Source organism: Podarcis liolepis (assembly GCF_965112155.1).
Source record: "Podarcis liolepis genome assembly, chromosome: 15".
NCBI classification, from domain to species: domain Eukaryota; kingdom Metazoa; phylum Chordata; class Lepidosauria; order Squamata; family Lacertidae; genus Podarcis; species Podarcis liolepis.
Genome location: NC_139566.1, coordinates 37623150 through 37636181, shown reverse-complemented (window position 1 = coordinate 37636181; position 13032 = coordinate 37623150). Strand labels below are relative to the sequence as shown.

The window sequence follows — 13032 nt, the reverse complement described above, 5'->3', positions numbered from 1 at the left end:
TGGGATGGGGCATAAACTGCCTAGATCTTGCAGTGTGGGAGGTGTGTTCTTTCTAGGTACCCAGACATAGCACCAGCTGACTGGAAGTCAGAGCAGTGAACCTTGGCCTATGTGCCTTTAAACCCTTTCTCTACTAATGCCATGTCCTGGTGAGGATAGACAATATAACAACCAAGGCCTGTGTGAACAGACAGCAATACCCAGGCCCAATACCCTAAGCATCCAGACCGAATCCCTTCTCATCTGAACAGAGGCCAACCTGTTGCCCATTTTGGCACAGCTCATAGGACAAATTTTATTACTTGAGTTTCTAAACTATGGATCTGGGAAAGTGGGCCTTGTCTCAAGAGGTACTTCAAGTGTGCTTCTGCCCTCCTCTCTTGAATTTTTTTTGCATCTCCACCTTACTCTCCAGAAAATGCAAAACCACCTTACTTTCCTATGGTACCTTTTCATTTGAGCAGAGAGCATAGATGTGTTTCACTCTACTGGGCTGAGGGGCCTCCTGTATGTCTTTATTCCCATCCTCTCCGCCTGTCCAGAGTGCTGAGAGAAAAAAAGCTGGAAAGGTCTACTCTGTGTTTCTGGTTGCCCCTCAATGACTGAGGAGGCCTTAGATTTCAGAAATCTCTGTGAGTGTGACATCTCCCCCAGTCCCACTTTCCTAGGGTCCAGTACTGCTCCCAGATCCTAGCTGGCTGCATCCTGGTGACTGAATAGTAGGCTCTCCTCAATTTTGGAGGTGTAGCCTGTGGAATATATGAGACAACCTGGAAGGCCTTCATAAGGTGCTTCTGCTGAAAAAGCCTAGATTACTAAGATCTCTTCAGGGTGGCCTGGACCGGGGACTTGAGCCCAACAGCCTATACAAGCAGGCTTCATCTCCCTCTTCCGTACTGTGAAATAAAGGAATCCAGTCACATTTACAACCCTCATGTAGTCCATAGGTTATCTTGGAGTCTTGAGAGGGTCCTCTGAAGCTCTCACATTCATTTTCTTTGAACCTGATAAGGAGGTGCCACTTAACTACTTACTTTGAAGGTAGCTTTTCTGGTGGCCAATAATTGCAGCTCACAGAATATCTGAACTGGGGGTCCTATCCGTGAGTAGTCTACACTGACGGAGCCATCCTGTGGATGTATTCCTGAGGTGACCTCAGCCATCCATTTTGTGTAGGAGCTGATTCTTCCATATATTGCACCTGATACGTCATAAAGCTTAACAATATGGTATATTCCCTACTTTTCCTGGGCAGAAGGATTACTTAACCCATTACCTACTGAAAGTGTTCAATCCAAAACAGAAAGGTCATTCATGACAGGTGCCCATTGTGCCTTTTTATTTAAGTGGGCCTTTTAATCCAACTTGTTTCCATTCAGTGAGCTGTAACCCCTCCACCCCCTGAAATATATTACATGACAATGCTTCAGGTAGCTGAATTACCTTTTCACCTGTTGCTGTTGCTGTTTTCTTTGGCCTATTGGAAGCACAATTTATTTCCAACAACACCCATTTTTATTGCTTGCTTGCTTCAATAAGGAAAACCAAGTCCATCAACGAATAGCAGAGCTGAGGAAGGAAGGTTTGTGGTCTCTGAGACGGCTGCCCAAACTTCAAGAGGCTCCCCGACCCAAATCTCAGTGGGATTATCTCCTGGAAGAGATGCAGTGGATGGCAACAGACTTTGCTCAAGAAAGGAGGTGGAAGATGGCCACTGCTAAGAAGGTATTGTTGTGTTTCATTTGTGCTGTATTGGCAAAATGTTGTTGTTAATTAAATTTATGTACCTCCCTTCATCTAAAGATCACAGGGCACATTACAACATAAAAACTCAAAATAAAACCACAAACTACTTAACATTATAACCGAAACAATAACACCCCCCAGACACATTTAAAAGGCCATAGATCGGGGTCGGCAAGTTTTTGTGGCTTGGGCTGGTTCCCGTTCCCGCAGATGCTGTGGTGGGCATGCGCAAATGCTATTTCCGTTGCTCCTTCCGGCACAGAGGAGGTGTGTACAGCTTCCCATTGACTGAAGGAGCTTCCTGCAGCCAATGGGAAGCTGGCAAGCATCGCGGAAGGTGGGCTCTGCTCTGCTCCACGCTGGTTTAGTGCAGCGCATGGGAGCCGACCGAGTGGGAGTCCATGGGCCGGTTAAACGACCCCCATGGGTCTCTTGTGGCCCATGGGCCTCAGGCTTCCAACCCCTGCCGTAGATTGTTTCATCAACCAAAGGCTTGGTTGAAGAGGAACTTTTTTGCCTGGTGCCTAAGGAGATGTAATGCAGGCATCAGGCGAGCCTCCCTGGGAAAAGGATTCCACAAATGGGGTCTCCACCACATGTCTTCTCATGGAGTGGGCACACGAAGAAGGATCTTGGGTGATGATCACAGAGTATGGGTTGATTCATATGGGGAGAGGCAATCCTTGAGGTATTGCAGTCCCGATCAGTTTTAAGGCTTTATAGGTCAAAACCAGCACTTGGAATTAGGCCCGGAAACTGATTGGCAGCCAGTGCAGTCAGGTCAGGATTGGTGTTATTTGCTCAAACTGTCTTGTGCCAGTGAGCAACCCAGCCTCTGGCCTTCTCAGTAGCTGTTTCCAGACTTAGGAACTTTCTCCCTAGAGCAGCTATAGACTGATTCCCTCCTTACGTTTCCTTCTGCTTTTAATGAAAGTGCTTTTAATGAAAGTGCCGGTGCCATGCTGCTTTTTCGTAATTATTGATATGGTTTTAATAGATTTTTAAAGTATGTATATAGTTTTCATTTTATCAGTGTTTAATTGCTTTTTAACTATTGGTTTTTTTACTACGTTTTTAGAGGTTCTTATTTTTATCTGTAAGCTGCCTCAAGTCCCATCAGGAAAAATAATAATGGTAATAGTAGTAGTAGTAATAATAATAATAATAAATTTGCACCAGCGTTGGTTTCCAAACCATCTTCAGAGGCAGCCACATGCATAACATGTTGCAGTAATCTAACCTAGAGGTTACCAGAGCATAGACAACAGAAGTTAGGCTATCCCTGCCCAGCAGAGGTGCAGCTGGGCCACCAGCTAAAGCTGATGGAAGGCACTCTGTGCCACCAAGGCCACCTGAGGACCTCAAGTGACAGCATTGGATCCAACCTCTACAGCTAGAATAGGAATAGCCAAGTTCTGTTCTGAGGGACTGCACTGTTTCCAGACTATAGGCATGGTGGCTCTTTTGCCTCGCAAATTTAGGTTTTCTGTTTTTTATTTTCTTAAAATTTCTCCTGTGCTTGAGTATAATGGAGGTTTTCCTTTCTGGTTGTGATATTGAAATTCCTGGTCTCCCCTAACAAATGGTTAATACGATTGTTGTTAATATGGCGTGCAAGCCCTCAAATGGCTTTTGTTTGAATTGAAATCAAACCTTTATTAGGCATTATGCAAATAAAACCATAAAAGAAAAAATAACATGTAAAAGCCTTGAAATATATATAAAAGGCAGCAGTTGGCTACATGCATATATATATATATATATACATATAGAATCAGTGGTTTTCCTTGTTAACCTGCTCCTTGGAGGACTGCTACCAAAAACTCGGCTACCCCCGCCGTTACCCTTTGGTCAACGTCGGATAGGCAGAATCCCACACATTCACCTTGCTGGGGTTCCAGACCACCCAAAAGAGGGGACAGCACGCGTTGACGGAGCGTACTGTACAATGGGCAATGAAAGAGAATATGCTCTACAGTGTCCGGGACATTCATAGAGCATCTGCAAAATCTCTTGTTTCTAGGGATGTTTTGATATCTTCCCCAGACAAATGCTGAGGGAAAGACATTCAACCGGGCCAGCATAAAAGCCCTACGTTGGGCTGGGATTGTTAATTTAGTGACGTAATTGGCTCTGCTATTTAAGATATTTAAATCATAGAATATGGGGGAGCAAATTTTGTTTACAGCTGCCATAATATTTTGTCTCTCGACATCCTTTAGTCTAGTTAGGATATTATGGAAAATGTATTGCTCATTAGAATTGTACAGGGGCTCCAGCTCGATGCCTAAAGATTCAATCTTTTTTTCGAGGTACTGATACCATCTTGATTTATAGGAGTCTTTGAGCAAATCAGCGAGCAGGCTTGATGGAGGACAGCAAAAATGGCAGCGTAACCAGTACTTTATTGAGGTGGACCAGGCCCAGTATTCCATTGTGTGTATGCCTATTTCTGCACACATTGTTTCATATTTGATCACAGCTGGGAGTCCAAGAATACGTCTCAAAAAGCTGGAGTGAATCTTTTTTAAATCACTATTATATGCTTGGACCCATAGCGGGATTCCATAGAGTATCTGGGCTTGCACTTTTGTTTGAAATATCTGATTGGCCGCAGGAATAAATTGATTACCTTTCTGATAGTAAAAACGGGCAACAGCTGATGAGGTGCACTTTGCCTGTTTTATGGCATTTGTGTGATGATTTGCCCACCCTAAATTGCTCTGGAATAAGATTCCCAGGTACCTATAGATTTTCACTTGTTGGATTTCTTGCCCTCTTATTTTCCATTTCTCTAATTTCCAACCATTCGAGAAGACCAAAATTTTTGTCTTCTCATAATTTATAGAGAGTTTATTACATTCGCAGTAAAGGATCAGAGAAGAAATAAGACGTTTCAGACCTAAGCTCGTTAATGATAGTAGGACTGCATCGTCTGCGTATAATAAGAGAGGAACTGGTTTCTGATTAAGTTTAGGGGCATGTGATTCTATTTTTTGAAGGTGATCTGGCAAGTCTGATAAAAATAGATTAAATAGAAAGGGGGCAAGAATACACCCTTGTTTTACCCCTTTCGAGTTTGGGATGTCTGATGAAAGGTGACCTTTGGTGTTAAGTTTGACTTGACAGACATTGGAAGAGTATAGATTTTGTATTAGAATCAATAAGCGCTGATCAATTTTTAATTCTGCGAGTTTCCTCCACAGCTTTGGACGGTCAATTGAGTCGAATGCACCACGAAAATCTACAAAAGCAGCATATATCTTAGATTGCCTTTGGGATCTGTATTTTTCAACCAAATGCATAAGTATAAGGCAGTGGTCTAATGTAGAGCAACCTTTGGAGAAACCTATTTGTTCTTTCCCTGGTAAATTTAGATTTTTCATCCAGGTAAGGAGTTTAGATAAAAGGTGCTTAGCGTAGATTTTCCCTATCACTGATAGTAAGCTTATCGGTCTATAATTCCTTGGTTCTTTTGGGTCGCCATTTTTAAAGATTGGGATAATTATTGATCTTAACCATATCTCAGGTATGATCCCATCTTTGTCTATGAGAGTGAACAATTGGGCTAAGGGTTCTGCCCACCAATCTATATAGGTCTTAAATAATTCTATTGGTAGACCGTCTGGCCCAGGAGTTTTCCCCGATTTGAAATTTTTAACTATCTCTCTAATTTCCACTTCTTCTACCCTTGGCCACTCCTGGAATTTATTGATTTTATTTTTAGTGGTCTGTTTTGTTAACAAAGAGCAAAGCCTGCAGTAAGCTCTTAATGCTGGGAAAGCTTAAGTGACAAGGATGGCTCAGTGTCCTCCATGCTAGGGAGTTTCTGTTTCAATTTCAGAAGTAACAGTGAAAACCTAGTTTTGGTTTTTCCGCATCCTCTTATGTTTGATAAAGTCTAATTCTTTTTCCAGAAATTTCCTGTTTCTGCCTTCACTTGACAGTTTGCTTTTCAGTCCCACAAAAGTGGAGCCCATAACCCACCCCCAGTCTACATGAAAGCTCCCGGTTCAGTCCCTGACATTGCCAGTTTAATTTATTGGGTAGCAGGTGGTGTGAAAACCTTTTGCTTGGGACCCTGGAGAGCCACTGCCAGCCACAGAAAAGCAGCCTTCCTCAATTTGGTGCTCTCCAGATGTTGTTGCACTCTGCGCTCCCATCAGTCCCAGTCACTGTGGCTAATGGTCAGGAGTGATGAGAGCTGTGGCTCAACATCTGGAGGGCACCAGGTTAGGAAAGTCTGGAGCAGACAGTACTGAAATGGATGAACAAATAGGCTAACCTTCAATACAGCAGTTTTCCTGGAAGCTGGCTACTCGATAATTACATATGCTAAAATGGCCGTAAAAAACAAAAGTGTATTGGCATGGAAGAATCCTTTCTCATTGTCCGGTGATATTATTTTTATTAGATGGTCCGGACTGTGGCTCGATACCATGAAGAAAAGAAGCTTAATGAAGAGAGGGCCAGGAAAGAAGAACAGAACAAGCTGAGGCGCATTGCTGCGACGATCGCAAGAGAAATAGAGTATTTCTGGTCTAATATCGAGCAGGTAGTGCTTTCCTTTTCCTTTGCCACTCAGCAGTCAAGCGGTATTGGTTTTTAAAGCCTTATGCCACAATCCTTCAAAATAAAACCTTGCGTGGAAATAAGTCCTGTTGTGAACCCAGTGAAACTTAACTTCTGAGTAGATATGCAGTATATATTGCGTTGCACGTCATGTTTAATTATTTAAAATATCAAATACTTCATTTAAAGCATTTTAACCTCCTATTTGAAGGCTCTTTGAGTGGCTTCCAGCAATTAGCAGTAAGGCAGTCTCTTTTACCACCTTGGCTCTCTTAAATCTTCTCCATATCTTGTTGTTTTTTTCACTGCCTCCTGAAGGGGGGGAGCAGAGTGAGCTGCTGGCAGCTGCTCCCTTGCTGGTGTGAAGGGTTGCAGTATATAGAGGAGTACAAGTAAAAATCGGATGCCCTGAATTGTAGGATACAACCGCCTTATCTCCACTAAGATAGTTTTAAGGTCTTCAATGTTAGCTGATGGTTCTGTCTGTCACATTTCATACCCACCTTTAGGTTGTGGAAATAAAGCTTCAGATTGAATTTCAAGAGAAAAGGAGAAAAGCGTTAAATTTAAAGCGACGGCATTCCAGGAGAGGTAAGAATTTCTACTTTTGGATTGCTTTCTGCAAACAAGGCCGCTGCATAAATTGCAGGATGTGTGTTGTTGCTCAAAGATAGAATGCCCGCTGATAACTACGGTAGTATACTGAGAATGGTGTAAATACCTTTGCATTCTGCAGTACATTTGGAGATGCCTTAACTAAACAACTACCCTAATCTGCTTGCTCTCCATGCTGTTCCTACTAGTGCTGCCTTAATCTTTGTTTATTAAAGGGTTAAAAAAATTTTTAAATACAAACTTTACAGGACAGGCAATGCTAAGTGTTTCCCTTACATTGCAAGTTATAGACAGTTTTTTATTCTTCTATATTTGTTTTAACATTTTATATTTCTTGTATTTGCATTGCGAATTGCGAAAGGTTCACAATGAACCCTATGGTCTCTCAACGAATAGTCACCTGTTCTTCTTTACTGTGCAAGAGTACGTAGCATTGGGTCCTTTCTGTTTTTATGTATTTATTTTCCCCTTGTTTCTAGGAAATATAAATGTTAGGCTAATAAATGCAGGAAGTGTTTAGTGACTTATAAGAGACATAACACCTAACAATTTTACAGGTAAAGATGCAAGACATTTAGAAGATATTCTTATGGACAAAGAAACAGACGTGGTAAGATTATCTATAGGTTAATGGCTTTTGCAAATAGCAAAGTATATCATGGAGTCCCCTAACTAAATCCCATGGGATGTCAGGTGACACAGTTCTTGTACACTGTTTCCCTAGCGCTGACAATCAGCTGATCGTCAGTGCTAAGGAAGCCCTGCACACAACCCTTCTCACCCAAACCCGACCTTTACCTGCCCTGCATCTGATCATATACAGTGTCAAGTGTAGGGCAGGTGAAACAGTCTTGCAGGAGTCCTGGTGGGCCTCATTAGGCCTGCAGGTGAGTGGTTTTCCAACTCTGATTTATAGAGAGAGGCCCATATAGAAATATATCTTTTTCCTGTCCTCTTGACCCATAGAAGCAATGTGTTTCAATAGCTTGGTTAAGATCCTCACAAAGTTTTATTTGGAATAGTGAAATGTAGCAAGAAGCAAGAGCTATGTCGATGTCTCTCTTAGTTTTCCAGCTGCCAGTCATGGCATAAAGTTGGCACACTTTATGGATGGGGCTTGGATCTTACAAATACAAGGAAATATGCCTGAGTTGTAGGAATCTTTTGTCTTCCCTTTGATGAAATTAGCAGGAAGAAGTAATTGCATTTTGACTTTAAACTTAGGGACCCTTGTTTCAAACAGGAAGTGTTAGGTAGAGGTCTCCTCTAGATATTACTGTGTGTTTGGCATGTATACCAGTAATTCCCTTGCTGCTTTTAAAATTTATTGGAAACATTTATATGTATTTTCAGGGGCCATGGGCATCTGGAAGAAAAAGAAAGGCAAGCACTTCATTGACAGATGATGAAGGTTGGTCACTTAATATACAGTGGTACCTCGGTATACGAACTTAATCCGTTCCTTAAGTCCGTCCTTAAACCAAATTCATTCTTAAACCGAGGCACGCTTTCTCTAATGAGGCCTCCTGCCGCCGGTGCCCTTCCACTGTTCGGCTTCCATTCATAGACCGAGGTAAAGTTTGCAAACCAGAGCACTACTTCCGGTTTTGTGGAGTTCGTAAACGGAATAGTTTGTAAACAGGACTGTTCGTAAACTGAGGTACCACTGTAGTAATTTTCAGCTCTACTGTTTTAATCTCAGCTGATCTCACCCATTTCTCTGTAAATCTGATAAAACAGACGGGGCCTGCAGAAAATGGTGAGGTGTGGAAAGCTCCTGTTCACGATGCTCCATTGCATCCCCCTTATCTCTAGGTTCCCCACCAGGTCAGTCAGAATTCTGTGGCTACTGAGCACGCTCAGTGCTCACTGGGCTCTTATAGGGGATGGGGATTGTCACCTCAAGGTATTCTTCCTAAAGATTTGTTGGTACTTCTGCAAACCTCGTGAGTTCCCTGACCCTGTCAATGCCTCCCACTTGTCCATGGATGGTGCCATTTTGACTTTGTAAAGGATTGGAACTCACATAGCTGCCTTTCAGCCATGCAGTTCCCAAGGGTGGCTTAGAATAATTTAAATTGCTATCACAATGGAAAAACCACACCAAACCCAAAGGAATTAGTGAATTTTTAGAGTGGAAAGAAAGGGAGAGAAAAGTACAGCTTAAAAATACAGAAATCTGTTAAATGCCACAAAATTACTGGTTTGGAAACTTCAAGAGGTGCAGAATTCAGCGGCTAGTTTGCTCACTGGGGCAAGATGGTTTGACCATATAACTCCAATCCTGGCTCTGCTGCGCTGGCTGCCAATTAGTTTCTGGGCCCAACTCAAAGTGTTGGTTTTGACCTCTAAAGCCTTAAACGGCTCAGGACTGCAATACCTCAAGGACCATCTCTGCCCATATGAATTGACCTGGACCCTGTGATTATACTCTGGTCCTTCTACACGTGCCCTCTCCACGAGAGAATGGGTGGTGGCTCCCCATTGTGGAATGCTTTCCTCAAGGAGGCTTGCCTGTCACCTTCATTACATCTTCTTAGGCGCCAGGCGGAAACGTTCCACTTCAAACAGGTGGAACAATCTATGGCCTTTTAAACGGTGTGTGTATGTGTGTGTGTTATTGTTTTGTTTGTCGTTATGGTATGTGGTTTTTGTGTTTTTCTATTTTAAACTGCCCTGGGATCTTTGGCTGAAGGGTGGTGTATAAATTTAATTAGATGATGATGTAGTAGTATGTAGAATATGACCATGAAGAAGGTCATGTCATGTCTGGTAGCTGCCTGCCACATCTTTGAAGGCACGAAGTCCTGGAACAGGTCCTCGAGTGAAAATCTTGATCCAGGTGTCCTCACCCTTTTTGGGGCCTGGTGGCACATTATGAAATAACGAGAAACTGTTATAGGCACCACATAGTGCCCATTTCACTTAAAGGAATACTGGTCATGCTCAGAGAGACACCCCTCAGCAGGCAAGATACCACATGTGCTCCCCCACATAAGCACAGGCAACTCCCTTTGCAGCAGCTAGCTCCTCTGAAACAAACCAACAATATACACACTACTGCCGCATTCATAATAAAAATAAATAAAAGTAGCCATACACAAAAAGCAGGAAGCATCCCTTCTCAAAAGGCAGCAAACAAAAGTTCAGGGGAAAAGCCACACCCTATTTTTGCCTCCATTTCTCAAACTTACTGGGTAATGGCACCTTTACCAGGAGTTTCAGCAGGAGGGTGGAAAGTTCTCCAGCTGCCCCACTCTCTCCGTTTCCTTTTAAATACATGAAGGGAAGAAGGCAGGGCAGCTTAGAAGAAGAAGAGTTTGGATTTGATATCCCGCTTTATCACTACCCGAAGGAGTCTCAAAGCAGCTAACATTCTCCTTTCCCTTCCTCCTCCACAACAAACACTCTGTGAGGTGAGTGACGCTGAGAGACGTCAGAGAAGTGTGACTAACCCAAGGTCACCCAGCAGCTGCATGTGGAGGAGCAGAGACGCGAACCCGGTTCCCCAGATTACGAGTCTACCGCTCTTAACCACTACACCACACTGGCTACATATTGTTTTCCAGCCAGTCCAGTTGTTGCCCAAGTTTAAAAATAAAAAAGTTCCAAACTTTAAAAGGTTTCAGACTTAAAGGGAATATCAGCATCTTAGCTGGTGCTAAGGGTAAAGTGTGTGTACGTATCTGGGGGTGCCGTGGGGACCCCAGCTCTTGGAGTTGGAGTCTACAAGAGATGCTGGTCCCTGTTAATGGCAGTGCAACTTAGGTGCATGTGTTATGAATGGGTGCATCTTTAGCACTATGTTTGATTTTTAGTTCTTTTTACAGGGGCAGGGTGGGAAGGCTATATATTGTAATGCTAAAGGTGACAAGCTGAATCTTTCACCAGCACCATGCAGCTTCCTACACTCAACTTGATACATTGAATTTGTGTTGTCTTTTAGTTGAAGATGAAGAGGAAACTATCGAAGAGCAGGAAGCTAAAGAAGGCAATGTCAATCATCAAAGTGAGCTATCCACTTTGGCAAAGGAAGGTGAGTCCAAAGACTTCTGAATAGCATTTCCACTGAATGACTGAGAATATATGCCTGGAATATATGCCTGAGAATATATCCCTTTCTCTTTGCACGCTGCTTTCAGCCTTAGGTAAAGGTAAAGGTACCCCTGCCCGTACGGGCTAGTCGTGAGTCGTGTCCGACTCTAGGGTTGTGCGCCCATCTCACTTAAGAGGTCGGGGGCCAGCGCTGTCCGGAGACACTTCCGGGTCACGTGGCCAGCGTGACAAAGCTGCTCTGGCGAGCCAGAACCAGCGCAGCACATGGAAACGCCGTTTACGCTTTCAGCCTTAGCATCACTGATATTCTTGTTGACTTCTTATATATTTGGAGAGGTGGTAGGCTAGACTCTTGGAGTTCAAAATGCTTTCCAATTCATATGTTGGAACATGGCACAGATAAGAAATGCATGATGGTCTGGTTCACACATAGCGAATGGTTTACTGTGAACACGCTGATCTTTATGTTGTTTCATTCCTCCCTGCTAGTGCGCGGAGAAACAAACCACAATCCTGGGCTTAGTCTTTCATCTGCACCAGTGAATTCTGGTTTGTTTTGCTCCAAACAAACCATGGCTGGCAACCCAAGAACAAACCTTGACTTATCACTATGGTTTGTTTTGTGTGAAACAAGCCATAGCCTCTGGTTTGGTCATAATGCTAAGTTATTGTGTGTGTAACGAAGGAGGTTAGTCCGGATCAGGAGTCTTTCTCTCTACCCTCCCCCTCCACTTCCCATCATCCATAGATGCTCCTTTGGTTAGACTTGGTCATACTACTCCGTATTGGTTTGAGCACTTATGAGACCAGCTGTGGAAGGAGCATGGAGATCCATTTGGAAAAAAACAAAAACTCAAGAGAGGTGATAGGGAAGGAGTGGTGTGACATACTCAGAATGCCCCTGTAGCTGAGAAAAAGAAATCCAGAAGGAGGCTGAACCACCTTCCCCCTGGTCGGACTCTGCATCTGTGAATGAGTCCTCTTTTTCCTCTCCCAGCCCTCCCAATGTCTGTGGGAACTCTGCTCTCTGGTGAGCCTGGGCATTTAACCTCATTTGTGATCTTAATTAAATTGAAGCTTGAGAATGCAGACAAAAAAAAAAAGTCTTTTCTGCTCTAGAAACGAATACTTTCCTAATAATAATAATAATAATAATAATAATAATAATAATAATAATAAATAATTTATTATTTATACCCCGCCCATCTGGCTGGGCTTCCCCAGCCACTCTGGGCGGCTTCCAAAAGAATATTAAAATACTATAATACATCAAACATTAAAAGCTTCCAAAATGACACCGCTCCATCCATCTGTGAAACATTTTTTTAAAGCGCTCTGTTGATGTTAACATGAAAGCCTTGCGTGGATGTTAATTAGGAAGTACCCTTTTAAAAATAGCATTGTCCTGTCTAAAATGGTTTTCATCGTGCTCTGCTTTGGTGCTAAGTAACTGCAACGGCATCACACTTTGCTTTTTCAATCTCATTTAGCTGAACTGTCGTTGGATGATTTGGTGAAGATGTATGAAGGTGCCTTTGCCGAGAATTTTCACTGGCCCCAGCCAAAACTTGAAGAAGAGACTAGTGAAGAAGGTATATTTTGGTGGCATTTCATTCCAAAATGCCATTGAGCTACTCTGACCTTTATAGGGAGAATGTTTTGCATCCACAGTTCCGCAGATGTGTTTTTTTTCTTTTAAATTTAAGTAGCCTACCTTCATCCTGTGTCCTTGGGATGGTTAATATAATAATACTTCATATTGATGTAGATCTTTAGAATTTTCAGAGGATTCTGTCTAGGAATCCGTGCAACGGCTCTGTCAGCATTATAATCTTATCGCAGATGATGGGTGGAATTAAAGCTGAGTATGAGAGTTTGTTTAAGACCACCTAATTGCAACCTTGTAAATTTGAACTATAAGGGGATATTCATTCTTAAACTGCTACAAGGGCATCCTGATCAAATTTGCAGATGACACCAAACTGGGAGGGGTGGCTAACACCCCAGAGGACAGGATCACACTTCAAAACGACCTTGACAGAA

General features: G+C 42.8%; 1 protein-coding gene across 50 annotated transcripts in view; it reads left to right on the top strand.

The window, feature by feature from the left end:
- The window catches only part of EP400 (E1A binding protein p400), a 77847-nt gene that overhangs the window by 15540 nt on the left and 49275 nt on the right, over positions 1 to 13032 (top strand). For all 50 annotated transcript variants that reach the window (XM_083476330.1, XM_083476340.1, XM_083476333.1 and 47 more), the window contains 7 exons: positions 1540 to 1725; positions 6161 to 6301; positions 6828 to 6909; positions 7491 to 7543; positions 8287 to 8344; positions 10880 to 10969; positions 12480 to 12581. In XM_083476330.1, coding sequence (XP_083332456.1) covers positions 1540 to 1725; positions 6161 to 6301; positions 6828 to 6909; positions 7491 to 7543; positions 8287 to 8344; positions 10880 to 10969; positions 12480 to 12581 — 712 coding nt within the window. The remainder of the gene's footprint in view (positions 1 to 1539; positions 1726 to 6160; positions 6302 to 6827; positions 6910 to 7490; positions 7544 to 8286; positions 8345 to 10879; positions 10970 to 12479; positions 12582 to 13032) is intronic.